The sequence below is a fragment of the Chiloscyllium plagiosum genome, unplaced genomic scaffold (genome assembly GCF_037043375.1).
Source record: "Chiloscyllium plagiosum isolate Xiang-an unplaced genomic scaffold, Cpla_swu_hap1 HiC_scaffold_42, whole genome shotgun sequence".
In the NCBI taxonomy this organism is placed as follows: Eukaryota; Metazoa; Chordata; class Chondrichthyes; order Orectolobiformes; family Hemiscylliidae; genus Chiloscyllium; species Chiloscyllium plagiosum.
The window spans coordinates 31,594,303-31,619,442 of record NW_028270180.1 but is presented as its reverse complement, the minus strand read 5'-3'; the positions used below and the strand labels follow the sequence as shown (position 1 = coordinate 31,619,442).

The following is a 25,140-nucleotide window of genomic DNA, read 5'->3' as shown; positions in this document are numbered from 1 at the left end:
GGTGGAAAAGGAGATAGGCAGGTAGGACAAGTCCGGACAAGTCATGGGGACAGTGCTGAGCTGGAAGTTTGGAACTAGGGTGAGGTGGGGAAAGGGGAAATGAGGAAACTGTTGAAGTCCACATTGATGCCCTGGGGTTGAAGTGTTCCGAGGCGGAAGATGTTCCTCCAGGTGTCTGGTGGTGAGGGAGCGGCGGTGAAGGAGGCCCAGGACCTCCATGTCCTCGGCAGAGTGGGAGGGGGAGTTGAAATGTTGGGCCATGGGGCGGTGTGGTTGATTGGTGCGGATGTCCCGGAGATGTTCCCAAAAGCGCCCTGCGAGGAGGCGCCCAGTTTCCCCAATGTAGAGGAGACCACATCGGAAGCAACGGATACAATAAATGATATTAGTGGACGTGCAAGTAAAACTTTGATGGATGTGGAAGGCTCCTTTAGGGCCTTGGATAGGTGTGAGGGAGGAGATGTGGGTGCAGGTTTTACAGTTCCTGCGATGGCAGGGGAAGGTGCCAGGATGGGAGGGTGGGTTGTAGGGGGTGTGTACCTGACCAGGTAGTCACGGAGGGAATAGTCTTTGCGGAAGGTGGAAAGGGGTGGGGAGGGAAATATATCCCTGGTGGTGGTGTCTTTTCGGAGGTGGCGGAAATGTCGGCAGATGATTTGGTTTATGCGAAGGTTTGTAGGGTGGAAGGTGAGCACCATCCACGTTCTGTCCTTGTTACGGTTGGAGGGGTGGGGTCTGAGGGCGGAGGTGCAGGATGTGGATGAGATGTGTTGGAGGGCATCTTTAACTATGTGGGAAGGGAAATTGTGGTCTCTAAAGAAGGAGGCCATCTGGTGTGTTCTGTGGTGGAACTGGTCCTCCTGGGAGCAGATACGGCGGAGGCGGAGGAACTGGGATACGGGATGGCATTTTTGCAAGAGATAGGGTGGGAAGAGGTGTAATCCAGGTAGCTGTGGGAGTTGGTGGGTTTGTAAAAAATGTCAGTGTCAAGTCAGTTGTCATTAATGGAGATGGAGAGGTCCAGGAAGGGGAGGGAGGTGTCAGAGATGGTCCAGGTAAATTTAAGGTCAGGGTGGAATGTGTTGGTGAAGTTGATGAATTGCTTAACCTCCTCGTGGCGCCAATGCAGTCATCAATGTAGCGGAGGAAGAGGTGGGGAGTGGTGCCGGTGTAATTACGGAAGATCGACTGCTCTACGTAGCCAACAAAGAGACAGGCATAGCTGGGGCCCATAAGTGTGCCCATGGCTACCCATTTGGTCTGGAGGAAGTGGGAGAATTCGAAGGAGAAATTGTTAAGGGTGAGGACCAGTTCGGCCAAACGATGAGAGTGTCGGTGGAAGGGTACTGCTGGGGACGTCGGGAGAGGAGAAAACTGAGGGCTTGAAGTCCCTGGTCATGGCGGATGGAGATGTAGAGGGATTGGATATTCATGGTGAAGATGAGGCATTGGGGGCCGGGGAAAGGGAAGTCTTGGAGGAGTGGAGGGCGTGGGTGGTGTCTCGAACATATGTAGGAAGTTCCTGGACTAGGGGGGATAGGACGGTGTCGAGGTAGGTAGAGATGAGTTCAGTGGGGCAGGAGCATGCTGAGACAATGGGTCGGCCAGGGTGGTCAGGCTTGTGGATCTTGGGAAGGAGGTAGAACCGGGCAGTGCGGGGTTCCCGTACTATGAGGTTGGAAGCTGTGGGTGGGAGATCTCCTGAGGTGATGAGGTTCTGCATGGTCTGGGAGATGATGGTTCACAACATCCTTCCTATAGAAGGTGGACCAGAATTGAACTCAGTATTCTAAAAGTGGCCTAATCAATGTCCTGTACAGCTGCAGCATGACATCCCAATTCCTATACTCAGTGTATTGACCAATAAAGACAAGCATACTCAATGCCTTCTTCACCATCCTGTCTACCTGTGACTCCATTATCAAGAAGCTATGAACCAGCACCCCAAGATCTCTTTGATCGGCAACACTCCGCAGGACCTTAAGTGTTTAAGTCCTACCCTGATTTGCTTTAACAAAATGCAGCATCTCACATTTATCTAAACTAAATTCCGTCTGACACTCCTCGGCTCATTTGCCCATCTGATCAAGGTCCCATTGTATTCTGAGGTTACCTTGGCTGTTCATTATACCACCAATTTTAGTGTCGTCCCCAAACTTACTAACCATATCTTCTATTATTCACTATATGTGGAAAAAGAAGAAAGGTTAATGCTTCCAGCCATCAGCAGTATCACCCCTTTCAGCAGGTTTAATTACAATTTTAAGGTTGAACCTTCACAAACAAGTGCTACCAATTCAGATTAACTCAAATTAAAAAACCAAATGTATTAAGATGACTATGTCATGCCAATAAAAGGGTTCAAATGAAAGGAGAGTATTGGAGACAAGCAAAGCAAGCTATTGAAGTGATGTAAGAGATAGAAAAAAATCACAACTGTTAAAATAGGAGCTAAGGATGGAACATATTTTTAGGGCAGGACCTTTATTCAAAATGCAAGTATATTCATAGGAAAAAAGGAACAGGAGTACACCATTTAGTTCATTGATCTTGTCCTGCCTTCTATTTCATGACTGTTCTTTTCCTCAATGTCATTTCCCTGCACAACCTCCACATCCCTTAATGTCATTAGTTTCCAGAAACTTATCAATTTCTGTCTTGAGCTTTCACAGTGACTGAGCTTCCACAATCTTCTGGGGTCAAAAATTCCAAAGAGTAGCCACCTTCTCCATGAAGAAATACCTTCTCAATTTGGTCTTAATTGGCCTTACCCCTATTCTGAGATTATTTCCCCTGCTTCTAGAATCACCAGTCAGTGGAGGCATTCTATTTATATCCACCCTGTCATACCCTGTGAAATTTTGTAAGTTTCAATGACATCACATCTCATTCTTGAGAGAAAGTAAGGACTGCAGATGCTGGAGAGTCAGAGTCAGGAATTACACCTGAAACACTGACTGTTTTGCAGATGCTGCCTGACCTGCTATGTTTTTTTCAGTGCCACACTTTTCAACACTCGCATCTCATTTTTCAAAACTGTCAAAAATAAGACCTAGATTCCTTAAATTCTTCTCATAATGACAATCCCATCATCTCAGGGATTGATCTGGTGAACCTCCATAACATTCCCACTGTTGGTAAGAATATCCTTCCTTAGAAAGAGAGACCTAAAGTGTCCACAATATTCCAAGTGATGTCTCACTAAGTTTCTGTACCACTGCAGCAAGATATCTTCCCCACTCAAACCCACCTGAAATTAATGCCAGCATATCATTTGCCTTTCTGATTGCTTGCTATACATCCATGCTAACTTTTGGTGACTTCTGAACCAAGAAACCCAGACCTTTTTAGACACCCACACTTCAGATTTAAGAAAGAAATATTCCACCTTTTAATGTTTTCTACCAAAATGAAAAACTTCACACTTTCTCACATTGTATTCCATCAGTCATGTTCTCACCCACTTACAAAGTTCAAGTCCTCAGTGAATCCTCCTCACAACTTGTATTCATATCTAATTTGGAGTCACATGTATGCCATATCTTGTAAGGCTGACTGATTTCCTTTATAAAGGATGTTAATGATCTAATTGCTTTTTTATGGCAATTGATATTCTACTTCCAGGTCTTTATTTTACTATTCATAAAATTTCCACATCTGCAATGATGGAATTCGAGCCCATATTCTCAGTGTTTGACTAGCTCAGTGATATTATCATGATGCTTCCGCTCAATCATATCATGATTGGTTCCTACAGGTGGCCACTTGCTGTGCCTTTGAGAGCTTATAAATGTTTGTATTTCAATTACACAACTTGACAAATGTTTTGCATTATAAAGTCTGCTTGTATTTTTTTTTCAAATTACGATGCTTCTAACTGAAGTCTATTGTAATTCTTTAAAGATGTAAATGAGTGTAAAGTCTTCCCTGGCGTGTGCACCAATGCTGATTGTGTGAATACACCTGGATCATTTAAGTGCGTTTGTTCTAATGGTATGACCTTGGACAGTAGTGGACGAACATGTGTTGGTAAGTATAGATTATATTTTTCAGCCATTTCAGATATTGCAAGGTATATATCAACTGCTCTTATGAAGAAAAGCTTTATTTTAGAATGGCCTTTTGAATGACAAGATTTGCTTTAAGAGAAGTCGGGATTTTTCTACAAGTTAATGTACTTCCAGTTTATTTCCCCATAAAACTTGAATGTTCAGTGCCCATACACCTACAGCGAGCTAGTTAGCTGTCCATTTGCTATTGCTGGTGGGATGTTCATTTTTCTGAAATATACAGAAAATCTACTTAACTATGCCTGGTGGATGGATGATTAAATTGCATTCGGTAAACTGTTGGCAATGCCCAAATGTAAACTGAGAGATCTATTGACACAATCCTAAATTGCTAAACAACCTGTGCAACTGAGTTTTGCTAAAAAATAAATATTGCAGGAAAAACTATACTGAAGGGATCAGTGTTCTTTTCCCTAGATTTTATTTAATTTATACAGTTGTCAAGAAGTTAAGTTTACATGTCCCATGATCTTGATGGGCAGAAAAGCATTTTCGCAATCGGTATATATTCTATTTTGATCATTTAAATATAAAGCAAAAAGTGAAATGATGAATTATTTGTTTTTTTACAAAGCATTTGAATTGGAAAGATTTGGAAGAATATTGGCCAAATGAATGGCAAGTGGGATTAGTTTAGTTTAGGAACATAGTCAGCATGGACTAGTTGAATCAAAGGGTCTGTTTCCATGCTGTATGAATCTATGATTCTGTGACTCTGTATAAACGGTTTGGATTGAGGACATCAAAGACACAGTTGCTAAACTTGTTGATGACACAATGTAGAAAGTAAGTTATGAAAAGGACTTGAGCTGCAAATATGTCTAAAAAGGTTAAGTGAATAGGCAAAGATCTGTAAATGGAGAAATGTGAAATTCTGCATTTTGGCAAAGTGAATAGGCAAAGATCTGTAAAAAGATCTGTGGAGAAATGTGAAATTCTGCATTTTGGCAGGAATATTAAACAAGCATATCATCTGAATGGTGAGACGTTGCAGAGTTTTGGAGAAATCTGGATGACACAGCACGTGAATCACAAAAGGCTGGCATACAGATTCAGCAAGTAATTAGCATATCTCAAACAGAATTTTATCAGTTAAGGTGAGGAGAATTGAATAGAAAAGTACCAGTTAAAAAAGAAAGAAAGAAGTGGAAAAAGAACAGGCTGAAACAAAGGGTCTGCTAGAGTAAGGCTGTTTACAGATTTTGGACAGAATATAGAAGTGGGGTGTGGAGGGTTGGGAGACTATCTGGTGAGAAGCTATGGGTGATCATCAGAGGAGATAAGATTAGTGACAGTCCTGCAGACAACAGCTCGAGATTCAGTGGTGAGATATTGGTATAGGGGGAAGAGGTATTTGAGAGTTGATGCTCAGCCTCTACAAGGTAGAGATTGACAGATCCCTACCTTGCAGATGAGATCTGAGAGAAGAGATTAGATCTGAGAGAAGAGGGTGCAACAGGATTAGATGGAGACAGGTTAGATTGTTTGAGTGGAGCAGAAAAGTTAAGGCAGCCACTGTCACATCAATAGTTCTTGGTGAGGAAATCAAATGCAAATCAGAGGTCAGTTGATTGGAGAGAATTAGAAAGGTCTGCGGAGTAAGGAGAGGACTGGAGGGCTCTGACCAGTGGTGTGCCACAAGGACCAGTGCTGGGTCCACTGCTTTTCATCATTTATAAAAATGATTTGGATGTGAACGTAGAAGGTATAGTTAATAAGTTTGCAGATTACACCAAAATTGGAGGTGGAGTGGACAGCGAAGACGGTTACCTCAGATTACAATGGGATCTTGATCAGATGGACCAATGGGCCGAGGAATGGCATATTGAGTCTAATTTAGATAAATGTGAGGTGCTGCATTTTGGAAAAACAAATCAGAGCAGGACTTATACACTTAATTGTAAGGTCCTGGGAAATATTGCTGAACAAAAAGATCTTGAAGTACAGGTTCATAATTCCTTGAAAGTGGAGTCGCAGGTAGATAGGATAGTGAAGAAGGCGTTTGGTATGCTTTCCTTTATTGGTCAGAGTACTGAGTACAGGAGTTGGGAGGTCATGTTGTGGCTGTACAGAACATTGGTTAGGTCACTTTTGAAATATTGCATGCAATTCTGGTCTCCTTCCTATCAGAAGTATTTTGTGAAACTTGAAAGGATTCAGAAAAGATTTACAAGGATGTTGCCAGGGTTGGAGGATTTTGAGCTATAGGGAGAGGTGGAATAGGCTGAGTCTGTTTTCCCTGGAGCATCAGAGGCTGAGGGGTGACCTTGTAGAGGTTTACAAAATTATGAGGGTCATGGATAGGATAAATAGACAAGATATTTTCCCTGAGTTGGGGGAGTCCAGAACTAGAGGGCATAGGTTTAGGGTGAGACAGGCAGGATTTAAAAGGGACCTATGGGGCAACTTTTTCACGCAGAGGGTGGTGTATGTATGGAATGAGCTGCCAGAGGAAGTGATAGAGGCTGGTACAATTACAGCATTTAAAAGGCATCTAGATGGGCATATGAATAGGAAGAGTTTAGAGGGATATTGGGCCAAGTGCTGGCAAATAGGACTAGATTAGGTTAGGATATCTGTTCGGCATTGACAAATTGGACCCAAGGGTCTGTTTCCATGCTATACATCTCTATAACCCTGTGAAGCCAAAAGAACTGGGTATGGACATGAAGTCAGTTGAAGAAAATTTCAAAAGCATGCCATGTTCAGAGTTTACTGAAGTGGGACACAAAGGAATAAAACTGATTCCCTTACTGATGGATAAATAACAGGTTATAATGAAGAGTTTCATTTCCTTTTTATTTCAGATCATCAGCATCAGCAGTGCATAGCGTTTATTTTACAGGACTAATACCTGGGATGCTTGTATTGTCTTATGAGGAGCAGTTAGTCGGAATAGGCTTCTACCTACTGGCTTGTGGAGGAGTAATGTGTGACTTGGCTGAAGCATTTACAATCCTAAGGGAGCTTAACAGGGTAGATGTAGAGAGGATGTTTTCTCTTGGAGAAGAATTTAGAACAAGAGTATGCCATTTAAAAATAAGGGCTAATTTAAGACAAAGATGAGGCATTTTCTTTTATCCAGGGGTCAATAGCTTTTGGAACTGTCTTCCACAAAAGGCATTGAAAACAGAATCTTTGAATATTTTTAAGTCAGAGGTAGATTATTGGTCACAAAAAAGGTGAAAGATTATAAAGGGCAGATGGGACAATGAGGTTCTAATCAGATCAGATCAGCTGTGATCTTACTAAATAGCAGAGCAGACTTGAAGGGCCAAATGGGCTATTCCTGCTCTTAACTCATGTTTGTATGATCTATCTCAACCTCCTCCTGAGATCTGCAGTATCTCACATGCTAGCCTTCAGCCAATTCAATTAATTCCAAAGATGTGCAGGTTAGGTCGATTGGTCATGCTAAATTGCCCACAGTGTCCAGGGATGTGCTGGCTGGTTGGATTAGCCATAGGAAATGCGGAATTACAGGGATAGTTTGGGTCTGGGTGGGTTGCTGTTCGGAGGGTCGATGTGGACTTGATGGGCCAAATGGCCTGCTTCAACACTGTAAGGATTCGATGAATCAATATGCTATCAAAACACTTCTGATTGCACTAGATCTCACAATGGCTATGGGCCCAAATAATATTCCAGCAATAGTTCTGAAGACATGCCCCAGAACTAGCTACACCCCTGTCTAAATTGTTCTAGTATTGGAACATCTGCCTGGCACTGTGGAGAATTATTCAGATAAGTCCAGTCCACAAAAAAGCAGAACAAATAAAATGTTTTCATTTGCTATGATAGTTTGCTTACTGATGTTCAGTGTGGGTTCCATCAGAACGCTAGTCCCTGGTCTTATTGGTTCAGCCTTGGTCCAAGAATAGTCATGAGCCGAATGCCATAGAAACTGTCTTTTACGTCAAGGCTACTTTTGACCAAGTGTGACATCAAGAAGCCCCAGGAAAGTTAAGTCATTGGAGTTGGAATTGGTGCAGTGGGGGGAGCTCTCTGTTTGTTGGAGTCATATCTGGCACAAAAGATGCAGTTATGGTTGGTGGAGGTCAATCGTCATTATCTTAGGATATCATTGCAGGTTTTATCAGGGTAGTGTGCTAGGCTTAAGGATCTTTAGCAACTTTACCAATTACCTTCCCTCCATTGTAAGGTCAGAAGTGAAGATGTTTGCTGATGATTTCACAAAGTTAACATAATTTATGACTCCTTAGTTACTGAACCAGCAAATGACTGTATATAGCAAGCTGCATGCAACCTGATGAGTAGTAAGTAAAATGTGTGCCAAAAGTGCCAGCCAGTATAATCAAACTTTGTTCTCCTTCAAATAAGAGAGAATCTAAACATCACCACTTGAAATCCATGGTGTTACCATTGGAGAATTCCCCCAATATCAAAATCCCAGAGTTTCCATTGACCAGAACCTAAACTGGACAAACCATATATAAGTATTGTGGTTACAAAAACAGATAGGAGACTAAGAACTCTGCAGCAAGGAGCTCATTCTTGTATCATCAAAATATGTCTGCCAGGAATATTCCTGATGAAGGGCTTATGCCTGAAATGTCAACTGTCCTGCTCCTCGGATGCTGCCTGACCTGCTATGCTTTTCCAGCACCATACGTTTTGACTCTGACTCTACAGTATCCGCATCCCTCTGGGTACTACTCCGACCACAGTCAAGAAGCGCAATACCAACCAAGACAAAGCAACTTGTTTGTCGAGCACCCCGCCTACCGTCATCAACATTCACTTCGTCTCTCTCTCTCTCTCTCTCTCTCTTCATAGGCAACACTGTGTACCAACTACAAGATGCAGTGTAGAAATTCAGTATGGCTCCTTTGACAGCACTTTCCAAATCTGTGACCTCTACCACTGAGAAAAGAAAGGATAGCAGGCATATGGGAACACTACCATCTGCAAGCTCCTTTCCAAGCCAGATGCCATTGCCAACATGAAAACGTATCACTGTTCCATCATTGTCTCCAAATTCAAATCGTGGAACTCATTTTTGATACTGTGATGAATATCCTTTCTCCCATGAACTTAAGCAGTTCAAGAAGGCCGTTCACTGCACCCTCTCAAAGGCAATTTAAAAAATGGCATTGCTTGAAATGATCACATCTTATGAATGAATTTTTAAAACCTGTAAAAGGAAATTTAGCCATTCCTTATCCATCCCAATTTAATCATCTGCAAATGAAAATTATGGGCAGTTTGGTACAAGGTATTCAGGAAAGATAGAAAGGTAATGGGTGTTTAGGCCATTCAAAGGATCATTCTTCACCATTTCAGCAATTCAGATAATTCTAGTGGAACCTCACCACCAAATATATCTTCTCCTCATTGCCCCGTCTGCACTTCACATTCCACAACCACCAACACCACACCCCCACTTACCTTCCATGTAACTGCAGAAGATGCAACACCTGCCTCTTTACCTCCTCCCTGCTCACCAACCAAGGCCCTAAACAGTCTTTCCAGGTGAAGCAGCATTTGACCTGTACTGCCTCCAATCTTGTGAATTGTAATCACTGCAACCAAAGTGGCCTACTCTACATTGGAGAAACCAAATGCAGACTGGGTGACCGCTTTACAGGACACCTCTGGTCCATGCACAAGCATGACCACCCAACCCGCTCCCCCCCCCCCCCAACCATCCCATAGCTGGTTACTTTAACACAGCGTCCTGCTGTCATGAGCACATATCTGTCCTTAGCATGCTGCGGTGTTCCAGTGAATTACAGCGCAAACTGGAGGAACAACATCTCATCTTCACATCAGGCACTTTACAGCTTTCTTAATATTGAGTTCAACACCTTCAAATTGTGAACCATATCTTTCCTTTTCTTTTAGGTTGTTACATTTTGTTGTCTCTCTCCCCTCACCCATCCCAGTGGGACTGTCTGGTAGGAGACACACCATTGTTCTGCTATTCTCATTCAAATCTGGTAGGAGACACACCATTGTTCTGCTATTCTCATATTCTGATCACTTAATCTGAACTATCAATATATTTCTCCCCACAGCACCCATCCCAAACTATAGTACAAATGCTGTTCCCTCAGCACTTCACTTCAGCTCTGAGGAAGAGTTCATTTAAACACAAAACGTTAGCTTGCTCTCGCTCCATAGATGCTGTCTGACCCACTGTGATCTCCAGCATTTGTTGTTCTCATGACTGGAAGCTTAATGTTCAGGGATATAGATGCTGTAGGAAAGTGAGAAGGAGAGTGGTGTTTTTGATTAAGGAAAACATCACAGCAGTGGTTAGGATATTCCTTGGGGATCATCCAGTGAAGCTATATGGATCGAACTGAGAAATAAAAAGGGGGTGATCATTTCTATGGTATTGTACTATAGGACCCTCAAAAGTCAGTGGAAAATTGAGGAGTAAATATGTAGAAGATAAGAACATAAGAGCACATAAGAACCAGGAGCAGGAGAAGGCTATCAGGCCCTTCGAGCCCAATCCACCATTCATGGCTGATCTTTTCGTGACTCAGCTCCACTTACCCATCCTCTCACCATAACTATTAATTCCTTTACTGTTCAAAAAGTTATCTCTCTTAGCTTTAAAAACATTCAATGAGAAAGCCTCAGCTACTTTACTGGGCAGGGAATTCTACAGATTCACAACCCTCTGAGTGAAGCGGTTCCTCCTCAATTCAGGCTTAAATCTGCTCCCGCTAATTTTGATGCTATGCTTTCTTGTTCTAGTTTCACCTGCCAATGGAAACATCCTCCCTGCTTCTATCTTATCTATTCCCTTCATAATTTTATATATTTCTATCAGATTCCCCCTCATTCTTCAAAATTCTAATAAATATTATCTCACTCTACTCAGTCTCTCCTCATAAGCCAACCCCCTCAACTCTGGAATAAACCTAGTAAACCTCCTCTGCACCCCTTCCAGTACCAGTACATCCTTTCTCAAGTAAGGAGACCAAAACTGCATGCAGTACTCCAGGTGTGACCTCACCAGCACCCTGTACAGCTGCAACACAAGGATATTCCCTGCTTTTAATTCAATCCCTTTAGCAATGAAGAACAAAATTCATTTGCCTTCTTAATTACCTGTTGCACCTGCAGACCAACCTTCTGCAATTCTTTCACAACAACACCCAGGTCCCTCTGCATAACAGCATGCTGCATTTTTTTACCCTTCCAATAATAGTCCTATTTACTGTTATTCCTACCAAAATGGATGACTTCACATTTATCAACATTGTACTCTATCTGCCAGACCTTTGCCCACCCACTTAAACTATTTATATCCCTCTTCAAACTTCCAGAGTCCTCTGCACTCTTTGCAATACCACTCATCTCATTATCATTCACAAACTTTGACACACTATGTATCAGTGTAAATGGTAAACAATTGTGGTCTCAACACTGATCCCTGAGGCACACCATTAATCAATGAACACCAACCAGAAAATCACTCACTTTTCACCACTCTTTGCTTCCTGTTAGTTAGCCAATCCTGTATCCATGCCAATACATTGTCCATGACAACATGTACCTTTATCTTACACTGCAGCCTTTTGTGCAGCACCTTGTCGAATGCCTTTTGGAAGTCTAGATACACCACATCTACTGGGTCCCCGTTGTTCACCTTGCTCAATGTCTTCAAGGAATTCCAGTAAATTATTAAACATTATTTACTTGCCTTTCATGAACCCATGCTGCGTCTGCCCAATGGGATAATTTCTATCTAGATATTTTGCTATTTCTTCCTTAATTAATAAATTCAAGCATTTTCCCCACCACAGAAGTTAAGCTAACCAGCCTATACTTCCCCTTTTTTGTCTACCTCCTTTTTTAAACAGTGGCATCACATTTGCTGTTTTCCAATCTGCTGGAACTCTCCCAGAGTCCAGTGAATTTTGGAAAATTACCCGGAGCGCATTTGTTATTTCTCCCGCCATCTTCTTTAGTACCCTGGGTTGCTTTCCATCAGGGCCAGGAGACCTGACTACCTTTAGCTGCATCAACTTGCCCAACACTACCTTTTTCATGTTAACTATCGTTTCTAGGTCCTCACCTACCTTGATTTGGAGATGCCGGTGTTGGACTGGGGTGGCCAAAGTTAAAAATCACACAACACCAGGTTATAGTCCAACAGGTTTAATTGGAAGCACACTAGCTTTCAGAGCGACGTTCCTTCATCAGGTGATTTCGCTCCGAAAGCTAGTGGTGCTTCCAATTAAACGTGTTGGACTATAACCTGGTGTTGTGTGATTTTTAACTTTGCTCACCTACCTTCGTCTCCTTGTCAGTTACTGCCATATTATTCATGTCCTCCACTGTGAAAACCGGCACAAAATACCTGTTCGGCTAATTGCTCATTTCCCATTATTAAATCCCCCTTCTCATCTGCTAAAGGACCAATATTTACCTTCACTTGATATATTTGTAGAGACAGTTGTTATCTGTGTTTATATTCTGAGCTAGTTTATTCTCATAATCTACCTTGCTTTTCTTTATAGCTTTTTTTGTGGTTTTCTGTTGACCTTTAAAGTTTTCCCAATCTTCTAATTTTCTACTGGTCTTTGCCACTTTGTATGCCTTATTTTTCAATTTGATAGCCTCCCTTAATTCCTTAGACACCGATAGCAGATTACCTCTCTTCTTATAGTGCTTCCTTTTCACTGGTATGCAATTTTGCTGAGCATTTTGAAAAATTGCTTTGAAAGTCCTCCACTGTTCCTCAACTGTCCCACCATAAAGTCTTTGTTTCCAGCCTCCTTTGGCCAACTCCTCCCTCATCCTTTGTAGTCTCTTTTGTTTAAGCAGAGGACCCTGGTACTGGATTTTATCTTCTCACTTTCCATCTGTATTCTAAATTCAACCATGCTGTGATCCCTAACTATGCGATCATTAATTATTCCTGTCTATTATGCAGGATCAGATCGAGAATAGTTTGCTCCCTCATCACTTCCATTACATACTGTTCAAGAAAACGATTGCGGATACACTCGATGAACTCCTCCTCAAGGCTGCCTTGACCAAACTGGTTTGACCGATCGACATGTAGATTAAGAGCCCCCATGATAAATGCTGTACCATTTTTACAGGCAATAGTTTTTTCTTTGTTGCCCGCCCCAGTGTGATGTTATTATTTGGCAGCCTATCGACCACATCTATCAGTAACTTTTTCTTCTTAGAATTTCTAATTTCCAGCCAAAAGGATTCAATCTTATTCTCCACACAACTTATATCATCTCTCATCACTTCCCTGATGTCATCCTTAAATGTCAGAGCTACGCCACCTCCCCTATTTTCCTGTCTGTCCTTCCAATCACAGATAGCTGTAAAAATAATAAGGTTGTATTGGTAGGGGATTTTAATTTTCCAGACACTGACTGGGACTACCATACTGTTATGTGCCTGGATGGAGAGAAATTTGTGAAGTGTGTTCAAGAAAACATTCTCAATCAGTATGTAGGTGCCCCTACTTGAGAAGGGGCAAAATTCAACCTCCTCTTGGGAAATAAGGTAGGGCAAGTGAATGAGGTGTTAATAGGGGACACTTTGGGACCAGTGACCAAACTTCTGTTAATTTTAAAATAATAATGGAAAAGGTTCGACCTATCCCACAAGTTAAAATTATAATTGTAAATGGGGCAAGGCCAATTTTGATGGTATTAGACAGGAAAATTCAAAAGTCTTTTGGGGGAGGCTGTTCACAGGTAAAGGGACATCAGGCAAGTGGGAGGCTTTCAAAAGCAAGATAACAAGAGCTCAGGGATAACATTCCTGTTAGTGTGAAGGACAAGGCTGGCAAGAAAGGATAAATAGGCAAAGTCTTTTCCCTGGGGTCGGGGAGTCCAGAACTAGAAGGCATAGGTTTAGGGCGAGAAGGGAAAGACATAAAAGAGACCTAAGGGGCAACGTTTTCAGAGGGTGGTATGGGTATGGAATGAGCTGCCAGAGGAAGTGGTGGAGGCTGGTACAATTGCAGCATTTAAGAGGCATTTGGATGATTATATGAATAGGAAGAGTTTGGAGGGATATGGGCCGGGTGTTGGCAGGTGGGGCTAGATTGGGTTGGGATATCTGCTTGGCATGGACGGGTTGGACCGAAGGATCTGTTTCCATGCTGTACATCTCTATGATTCTAAGAGTAGGGAGCAGCATAAATTAGAGATATCGAGGCTTTGGTCAAGAAGAATAAGGAAGCATATGTTAAATGGATCCTTTCAGGAGTATAGGGAGCATGGGAGTACACTTACAATAGAAATCAGGCATCAAAATGGGGACATGCGATAGCTTTGGTAGATAAGGTAAAAGAAGAATCCAAAGAGATTCTACATAGTATATTAAGGGCAAAAGTGTTACTAGGAAGAAAATAGGGCCCTTTAAAGATCAATGAGGCCATCTATGTGTGGAACTACATGAGATGGGTGACATCATAAGCAAATATTTCACGTTAGTACAGACTATGGAGAAAGGCATGGAAGCTAGGAAACTCAGGAAATAAATATTCATGTCTTGAAAACACTCAACTTTACAGAAGAGGAGGTGCTGAAGGTCTTCAATGCATAAAGGTAGATAAATCCATGGGACCTAATCAAGGACATTGTGGGAAGCTTGGGAAGACATTGTGGGGCCCCTCACAGAGGTATTTGTATCATCACAGATACAAGTGAGGTGCCAGAAGACTGGAGTGTGGCTAATGTTGTGCCATTATTTTAAAAAAGGCTGCAAGGAAAGGCCAGGAAACTGTAGGCCAGTGAGCCTGACGTCAGTGGTTGTGGGAGGGGATTCTGAGAGGTGAGATCTATATACGTTTGGATAAGCAAAAATGATTAGGGGTAGTCAGCAAGGCTTTGCGCATGGGAAGCTGTGTCTCACAAACTTGAAAGAATGTTTTTAAGAGGTGACCAAGAAGGTACATAAAGGCTACATTGGCGTTAGCAAGACCTTTGACAAGGTTCCACATGGTAGACTAGTTAATAGGTTAAATCACATGTCATCCAGGGACAGCTAGTCAATTGGATGCAAAGTTGGCTTGATGGTAAGAGACAGAGTGTGGTGGTAGATGATACTTGGTCAGACTGGAGGTCTGTGACCAGTGATGTGCCACAAGGATGGCTGCTGGGTCCACTGTTGTTCGTCATTTATGTAAAGGTTTTGGATGAGAATATAGAAGCATAGTTAGTAAGTTTGTGGATGACACCAAAATTGGTGGTTTAGTGGGTAGTGAAGAAGGTTACCTAAGAATACAGAAGGATTTTGATCAGCTGGGCCAGTGGACTAAAGAATGGCAGATGGAGTTTAATTTAGACAAACGCGAGGCGTTGCATTTTAGTAAGACAAACCAGGATAGGACTTATACAGTTAATGGTAGGGCTCTGGGGAGTGTTGTCAAACAGAGAGACCTAGGTACACAGTTCCTTGAAAGTGGTGTCAGAGGTAGACAGGGTGGTAAAGAAAGTATTTGGTATGCTTGCCTTCAGTGATCAGAGCATCGAGTATAGAAGTTGGAATGTCATGTTTTGGCTATAGAAGACATTGGTAAGGCCACATTTGGAGTATTGCATATAATTCTGGTCACCCTGCTATAGGAAGGACATTGATAAACTGGAAAGTGTGCAAAAAAGATTTATAAGAATGTTATGGAGACTGGAGGGTTCGAGATATAAGGAGAGGCTGAATCGACTGTGACTTTTTTCCCTGAAGCATTGGTGGCTGAGGCATGACTCAGGTTTATAAAATCATAAGATGAATAGCCAAAATCTTTTCCCTAGGGTAGGTGCGTTCAAAACTAGAAGGCATTGGTTTAAGGTGAGAGGGGAATGATTTAAAAGGGATGTGAGGAGCAACATCTTCACATGAGGGTGATGTGTGCATGGAGCAAACTGCCAGAGAAAGCGGTAGAGGCAGGTACATTGATATAGGCGCCATAGCTGGATGACTTATAAAACTTTTCACTGTATTTTTCATATAAAAGTGCATGTGACAACAAATTTCTATTCTCATCTATTCTATAGTTACAGCATTTAAAAGACATTTGGACAGGTGGGTGAATAGGAAAAGTTTAGAGAGATATGAACCAAATGCAGGCAATCGGGACTAACTCAGTTTAGGTTGCCTAGCCGGCATGGATGAGTTACGCCAAAAGGTCTGTTTCTGTGCTGTATAGCTCTAAGTGTACCTGGATTGCATGCATGAGAGCTTCCTACAGCAGTATGTTTCCAGTACAACATGGAAGGATAAACTGTTGGACCTTGTTATTGGAAATTAAGTGTATCAACCGTCAGTTGAGGAATATTTAGAACTCAGTTATCATTATATTGTAAGGTTCAGGATGATGGTGGAGAATGATGTGTAACAATCCAGTATGAGAAGAATCAGTTGACAGATAACAGACTTCATTGGGACAAGAATAAAGTTGGGAAGGATTGACTGGCATGAGAGGTTGGCAGGAAATAGAGAACAGAACAATAGGCTACCTTCAAAAAAATGATGGTTTGGGCATGTTCAAGGTATATTCCTTCAATTGTAAAAGGTAAAACAAGCAATTCCAGAGCTCCCTAGATAACAGAGGAGATATAAATTGAGAATCAGGAGGAATATTGAAGCTGAAGAAGAGAGTTGAAAAAGATTATCACTACCTTTCTTTTATTTTCTCACTTTTTTTGGTTTGGAACTGTAAGTTGAAGTTCAGAACTGAACTTTGAACAGTAGCTCATTTTAAAAAAGAAAGCAAAGGCAGATATTTTCTGTTCAGAACTGACCTTGAAAGATAATACAGTTTAATTGCTGACACTCGAGATGAATGGCTTTGAAATTTTATTATGCTCAGGGTTGGTTGCTGGTTGGATATTGAAGAGGTAACAGGCTCGAAGAGAGTAACAAGGTTGAAGTGGTATACATAAACTTTCAGAAGGCATTTGAAACGGTGCTACACAGCAATCCTGTAAAGAGAGTTATAGGTCGTGTAGCAAAAGGATCAAACTCAATATGAACACAAAATTGGATGATCGAAAGGAAACTGACTGTAAGTGTGAATGGATATTTTATGGGCTGGAGGAATGTTTGTCATGGAATTCCCCAGAATCAGTATTGGGGCACTTGCTTTTCCTGATCTATATTAATGATCTAGATCTTGGAGTGCAAAGTGCAGTTACAAAGTCTGCAGATGACACAAAACTTGGAAGAATTGTAAAAAGTGAGAAGGACAGTGTAGAATTCAGGAGCAAATAGACAGGTTCGTTGAATGGCATGTGAGGAATTTCAGTTATGAGGATGGATTGAAGAGGTTGGGACTGTTGTCCTTGGATAATTATTTAGTTAAAAACAATGTGAAAAGCTATGGCAGAAAAGCAGAAGGTTGACACAAGATAATGATGTTTTGTTTAAAGAAGCTAGTATGGGCACAATAGGCCAAATGGTCTCCACTGGCCTGTGGCATTTCTGTGAAGTTGTGGCAACCATAAAATCAGATCTTTGTCTTTTATGTGCTCTCAGTATGCGATCCAATGTGAATATTTTGTTAGATCGTACAATATAATTCTATATAAATGTAGGATTCCTTTATTTTGCATTCACAATTCAGTGTAAGAACTCTGATGCCATACATTATATTTTCAGCCTGACTACCGCAAACAGTGTTTGCTGAAAACATCTGCCACTTCCACCTTTGATCTCATATTTTGTGCATACTAACACCAAACTATTAAAAGACAGACAATGCAGGTGTGGAAAATGAAAATATAGTTATCTTTACCTCAACTGCTGACAATTCATGTAAACTCTTATTCATTCTGTAGAATCAGGTGGCCATTCAGCTCAGCAAGTTCACGCTGGATAGATGTCAGTTTGTGCTTGTGCATCTATGAAAGGCCATTTACTTGAAACAGTAGTTTTGTTTATCTCTCCAGAGATGCTGTCAGACCTGCTAAATATTTGAAGTAATTTCTGTTTTACTTTTATGTTAACCTTTATTGACATTCAATTTGATCAGATATTCGTTTGGAGCACTGCTATTTGAAATATGATGAAGATGAATGCGTACAACCTTTAGAAATCCGATTACGCATTGATGCTTGCTGCTGTTCTATCGGTGCTGCTTGGGGACCAGACTGCGAGAGATGTCCCAAAAAAGGCACAAGTGACTACAAAGCTCTTTGTCCACGAGGATCAGGATTTTCTACCAGAGGAGAGCCCAATGGGAAACCGTTGGTAAAAGGTAAAAATGTTTCAGTAAAATAAAGCAAATTTACAATTTGTAATCTTATATAGTTCAGGGAATAAATGCAGTATATTATAGTAAAAGCCATGCAAATTTTTCTCAAGGCATGTGGAATTATAGTTAATTAGTAGGTTCTGACACTCGATATAGGAGGATGTTATCTCTGTGCCATCATAGAGGAGAAAAACATTGATGCTTTAGATACTGATGATTTATTGTGCCAATATTTATCATTCTATATCCACAATCCAGTTCTAAATCCTGTTCTGAATTTTCATTAATGCAGAATTAACTTTAAAGAAAATTAAAGAAGATGTGGATCTGGATTCCATGTGTATCAAGATTTCTGTTAAATACAAACAACATATTAAATCAGTAGATATTTGTAAAGACAACTAATTGAATCAATATAATTAGAACAGGAAAGAGGCACATTGAAAATGTTTGGATGAGTGGATTTTGATTCTAGGTTATTTTGTCGAAGTCTTAAAGTGGATTGACTCATGTGGGTGCAGTATATTAATTATAATATTGTGCCTAACTGCGGTATCTTATGAGTAAGACTATAATAAGGCATGGTTAAAATTCAGTGATTAAGTTTTTTTTATACTAATACTTGTTTAGGTTGAATTGTGGGAATCAGGTGTCTATGACCCAATTTGGAGCATTTGCGCTATTACTTGGGCGGAATTGTAATCACATGAAACTAATCAATAAGATAAGAACTGATATTGCATTTATAACAGATAAACTGATAATTTGATCCTTCAGTTTTATGGCAGTGTGTATGCTGCACATGACCCCCTGCTCCTCAGATTTAGAATCTGAACTAAACAGACAGCACTATAAAAATGAAACCATATAGTGGAGAAATTTGGAGTGCAAAAGACTACACTTTTGTATTGTCCTGCTTCATTACATGTTTTATCTGTATGTTAAAGATGAGAAGTGAAATGCACTTGGATCATTCAAAAAGATTAGTAGGAATCTTTAGTATTAAAATATTAAAATCTTTAGTATTAAAATATCTATGACTATATTGGTGCAACTACTTATTACAGAAATTATTTTCAATGTAAATTGCAGTAATTGCAAAAGTAGATATTATAACTGATTGCAAGAAGAAATGTTCTGTCCCATGTCCGAATACTTCATGTCATGAGGGCCACATGCCATTACATCTGTTGGAGCTGTGGTGTTGAAAGATACTATACAATCAAGTACTTCCTCAAAGTTCCTCAATGGAACAAAAATAAAATTGGGAGACAGAAAAGGGAACTTGCCTCCAGGCAGCCAGTTTTACAACAATTGTACATAATTCCAGGAATGTTGTTTACATATGATGCATTATAAAATAGGGCAGAATCAACATGACTTTGTCAAGGGAAGTCATGCCTGACAAATCTGTTCGAATTCTTAGATAAACAGATTATGGAAAGATGTAGAGGCAACAGGGTAGTGGTGATGGGAGATATTAATTTTCCCAACATTGACTGGGATATACTTAGTATCAGAAGTCTGGTTGGGGCAGAATTTGTAAGAAGCGTCCAGGAGAGTTTTCTAGAGCAGTATGTCAGTAGTTCAATGAGGGAAGGGGCCATATTGGACCTGGTGTTGGGGAATGAGCCAGGCCAAGTGGTAGAAGTTGCGGTGTGGGATTTCTTTGGGAATAGTGACCACAATTCTGTAAGTTTCAGAGTACTCGTAGATAAAGAAGAGAGTGATCCGAAGGAACGAGTACTAAACTGGGTCAAGGCCAATTATATCAAAATAAGATAGCAGCTGGGAAATGTGGATTGGACGCAGCTATACAAAGGGAAGTCCACATTTGATATGTGGGAAGCTTTCAAAGCTAGGTTAAAAATAGTGCAGGATAGGCATGTCCCATTGAAAACAAACCGTGGATGACAGGAGAAATCGTACGACTAGCCAAGAGGAAAAGGGAAGCGTATATAAGGACCAGGCAGCTAAGAACTGAAAGGTCCCTGGAGGAATATCGGGAGAGTAGGACCAATCTTAAATGAGGACTTAAGCAGGCTAAAAGAGGTCATGAAATAGTTTTAGCAAGCAGAATTAAGGAGAATCCCAAAGCCTTTTATTCTTATATAAGAAGCAAGCGGGTAACTAGAGAAAGGATTGGTCCACTAAAGGATAAGGAAGGAAGGCTGTGTGTCGAATCTGAGAAAATGGGTGCGATTCTGAATGATTTCTTTGCATCAGTGTTCACTGAGGAGAGGGAAATGATGAATGTTGAGATTAGAGATAGAAGTTTGATTACTCTGGATCACGTTGACATAAATAGGGAAGATGTGTTGGATAGACTAGAGGTTATTAAGATAAACAAATCCCCAGGACCAATTGGATCTATCCCAGGTTGCTGAGGAGGCGAGAGAGGAAATAGCCGGGGCCCTGACAGATATCTTTGTGGCATCCTTAAACACAGGTGAGGTTCCAGAGGACTGGAGAATTGCTCATGTTGTCCCCCTGTACAAGGTTGTAGGGGATAAAATCTATTTATATGCGGAAAAGAATGGGCTTATCGGTTTTGTGCGGGGAAGATCGTGCCTTACCAACGTAAATAGAGTTCTTTGAGGAAGTGACCAAGTTGATAGATGAAGGAAGGGCTGTAGATGTCATATACATGACTTTAGTAAGGCGTTTGATAAGGTTCCCCATGGTACGCTAATGGAGAAAGTGAAGTCATATGGTGTGCAGGGTGTTCTAGCTAGGTAGATAAAGAACTGGTTGAGCAACAGGAGACAGAGAGCAATAGTTGAAGGGAGTTTCTCGAAATGGAAAAAGGTGACCAGTGGTGTTCCACAGGGTTCAGTGCTGGGGCCACTGTTGTTTGTGATATACATAAATGATCTGGAAGAGGGCACTGTTGGTATGATCAGCAAGTTTGCAGATGATGGAGTAGCAGAGAGCATAGGGACTGTCAAAGAATAGAGGAGGATACAGATAGACTGGAGAGTTGGGCGGAGAAGTGGCAGATGGAGTTCAATACAGACAAATGTGAGGTGATGCACTTTAACAAGACTAATTCTAGAGCGAATTATACTGTAAACAGAAGAGCCTTGGAAAAAGTTGATGGGCAGAGAGATCTGGGAGTTCAGGTCCATTGTGCCCTGAAGATGGCTGCACAGGTGGATAGAGTGGTCAAGAAGGCATATGTATGCTTGCCTTCATCAGATGGGATATTGAGTATAAGAGCTGGCAAGTCATGTTAAAATTGTACAAGACATTGGTTCGGCCGCATTTAGAATACTGTGTATAGTTCTGGTCGCCACATTATCAAAAGGATGTGGACGCTTTGGAGAGGGTGCAAAGAAGGTTTACGAGGATGTTGCCTGGTATGGAAGGTGCTAGCTATGAAGAGAGGTTGATTAGGTTAGGATTGTTTTCATGAGAAAAAAGGAGATTGAGGGGGACCTGATTGAGGTTTACAAAATCATGAAGGGTATAGACAGGGTAGATAGAGATAAGCTTTTTCCTAGGGTGAAGGATTCAATAACGAGAGGTCACACTTTCAAGGTGTAAAGTTTAAGGGGGATACATGCGGCAAGTACTTTATACAGAGGGTGGTCGGTGCCTGGAATGTGTTGCCAGCAGAGGTAGTAGAGACAAGCACGATAGATTCATTTAAGATGTGTCTGGACAGATGCATGAGTAAGTGGGGATCAGAGGGATACAGATGCTTAGGAATTGGGCGACAGGTTTAGACAGTGGATTTGCATCGGCTCAGGCATGGAGGGCTGAAGGGCCTGTTCCTGGGCTGTAAATTTTCTTTGCTCTTTATTCTTTTAGCAGGTAGTCAGCAAATTAGACAAAGGAGAACCAGTAGACATGATCTGTTTGGATTTCCAGATGGCCTTTGACAAGGTGCCGTCCAGGAGGCTGCTAAATAATATAAGAACCCATGGTATTAGGTACTGGCGTAGATAGATGTTTGGCTGACTGGCAGAAAATTGGAAGTACGGATAAATGGATCTTTTTCTGGATGGCAATTAGTGACCAATGGAGTTCCGCAGGGGTCAATATTATCACAACTACTTGCATTATACATTAACAATCTGGATGAAGGAATTGAGGGCATTGTTGTTACATTTGCACAAAATTAGGTTGTGGGACACTTCTGTGATTCTGTGGTAATTTTGCGGAAGCAGGCAGTCTGCATAAGGGCTTCAACAGGCCAGGGGAGTGGGCTAAGAAGTGGCAGATGGAATACAATATGGGAAAGTGTGGGAAAAAAAGCATAGAGACACAACTATTTTCTAAATGGGAAAAGGTTTCGGAAATCTAAAGCACACAGAGACTTGGGAGTCCTAGTTCAGAACTCTCTTCAGGTTAACACGTGTTCATTTGGCAGTTCGGAAGGCAAATGCAATGTTAGCATTCATTTCAAGAGGACTAGAGTACAAAGGCAGCGATGTACACAGACTGTATAAAGCTCTGGTTAGACCACATTTGGAATATTGTGAACAGTTTTGGGCCCTGTAGCTAAAGAAGGCTGTACAAGCCTTGGAATGGTTCCAGAGGAGGTTCACAAGAATGATCTCGGGGATGAAGGGCTTGTCATGTGAGGAGTGGTTGAGGACTCTGGGTCTGTACTCAATGGAGTTTCAAAGGATGAAGGGGACTCTGATTGAAACTTAAAGGGTATTGAGAGGCATGGATAGAGTAGACATGGAGAGGATGTTTCCAATAGTAGTACGAGAAACTAGGAGCAGAGATCCTCGGAGTGAAGGAATGACGCTTTAGAAGTGATGATGTGGAAGTGCCAGTGTTGGACTGAAGTGGACAAATTTAAAAATCACACACTTAGGTTATAGACCAACAGGTTTATTTGGAAGTAAAAGCTCTTTCGTTAGGTAGCTAGTAGAGTAGGATCATAGGACACAGAATTTATAACAGTTTATTAACAAAAGATCCTTTGCTATACATTCCAAATAAACCTGTTGGACTATAACCTGGTGTGTGACTTTTAGTTTTAGAAGTGAGATGAGGAGGAATTTATTCAGCCAGAGGATGGTGAATCTGTGGAACTCATTGCCGCAGCGGGCTGTGGTGGCCCGGTCATTGAGTGTATTTAAGACAAAGATAGATAGATTCTTGACTGGTGAGGGAATCAGAGATTATGGGAGAAGGCAGGAGAATGGGGCTGAGAAACATATCAGCCATTATTGAATGGCAACGCAGACTTGATGGGCCAAATGGCCTATTTTTCTTCCTGTATATTATGTCCTTATGGTGCACAGAAACTCTAGAGAGGAGAAGATCTTTCACCGTCAGTTAAAATCGTTGACAGTCTTGCAGGGCTTATGAGTCATACCCGCAGTTGAGTCTGCGAAATCTACTTCCTCATGCAATGTCCAGGTTGTACATTTTAATTTAGTATGCTCAGTGGATACTAATGAATCAGATCAGTCACTCATTTTACACCATGCCTGGTATTATTGTCCAGGCAGTTCAGCTGAAAGTAAAGTGTGTTGTTGATTCAACCTTCTCTGTTTTCCTTGCTAAACTAGTTTAACATTAAAAATAATATCTATTAAATCTTTAGAATATTTATTCTTTGTATATAACTGGATAAATGCATGATAAACATTGTAACGCTAGATGCATTTGACAGTGGATTTAATGTCTAAGTCTGAATTTTCTTTTTTAAGTGATACAGTTGCTTTTTGTTACGTAAATGTTATTTAACCACAAATTGGGTTTTGACCTGATGAGCATTCTTACGTGTTATTTCAGCTGTTTGCGTATAATTGCATTAGATTACTTAAAAATGAAATTAACACAGCAATTGTGCTGATATGTTTAAAAGTTGCAGATGGGAATTTTAGATACTGTCACTGCCAATAAAAAAAACTCCAACACATACTTGCCCTAAGGTTAAGAATGCGGTCTCTTCCATCCCCATCTTGACATTGCACAGCAGTTTTATTTTACTGAAAGTAAATAAAGCAGAAGCAGACTCTAGGCTTACATCAAACTTTGTGACATTAAAAATGTGATGCCAGATGGAAAGCTGAACTGCTTTTTAATGTCATCTTATACGTAAAAATAAAACAAATATGCTCTTACTCTAGCATTAGACTTCAAAGTACAATGCTGCTTATGCAATAAATTTTGTATTGCTGTAAACCTAATGTTCAATTGAAATAAATGTCTGTAAAAATAAATGTTGCACCATTTCTTTCTAGATATCAATGAATGCAGGACCATCCCAGGTATCTGCAGCAATGGGAAGTGCAGAAACACCATTGGGAGCTTTAGATGTAAATGTAATAGTGGCTTCACCCTTGATTCAGAAGAGAGAAACTGTACAGGTAAACCACTCACTTACCTAATCAAATCAGTGGATAACAGTACTTCTGGAAATAATAATGATGTGGGGAATTATGTTGTGAGGCAGAAGGGAGAATACTTTGCAGAAGATTGGTTTTGCACAAAGTGAAAGCCGTGGTAAAATCCTTAGTTTTATTTTATTCTTGCTTTTGGATAAAAACTTTGAATATTGCTGAAAGGGGATACATTTTGTCTAAGCTTTTCATATTGCAGTTGTCAGGACAAATTGCGAGAAATATCGATGTAAAGGGAACAACATTTATACTGTATGAAAGGAGAGTACTGATTGGTTGACAGATGGACTGCGATTGTTAGACATGTTGCCATGGATATGTATCAGTTAATGATGCCCAATACAGTTAACTGCCAAGCTTTATGAACAGTCAAGGCATTGCCCCAAGAAAGAAATCAGAGTTGAAACAGGCACAGTGCATGTATATTTTCTTCCTATCTGCAAAGAACAAGGCCCTCTGTATTAATACATGTAATTTCTAGTACACGCAAATG

The 25,140-nt window shown here is 41.0% G+C and overlaps 1 protein-coding gene across 1 annotated transcript in view; it reads left to right on the top strand.

Annotated features, from left to right (window-relative positions):
• Positions 1–25,140, top strand: part of LOC122542423 (fibrillin-1-like) — a 610,102-nt gene that overhangs the window by 365,592 nt on the left and 219,370 nt on the right. The window contains exons 23-25 of the mRNA XM_087981979.1: positions 3,904–4,029; positions 18,055–18,279; positions 24,489–24,614. Coding sequence (XP_087838105.1) covers positions 3,904–4,029; positions 18,055–18,279; positions 24,489–24,614 — 477 coding nt within the window. The remainder of the gene's footprint in view (positions 1–3,903; positions 4,030–18,054; positions 18,280–24,488; positions 24,615–25,140) is intronic.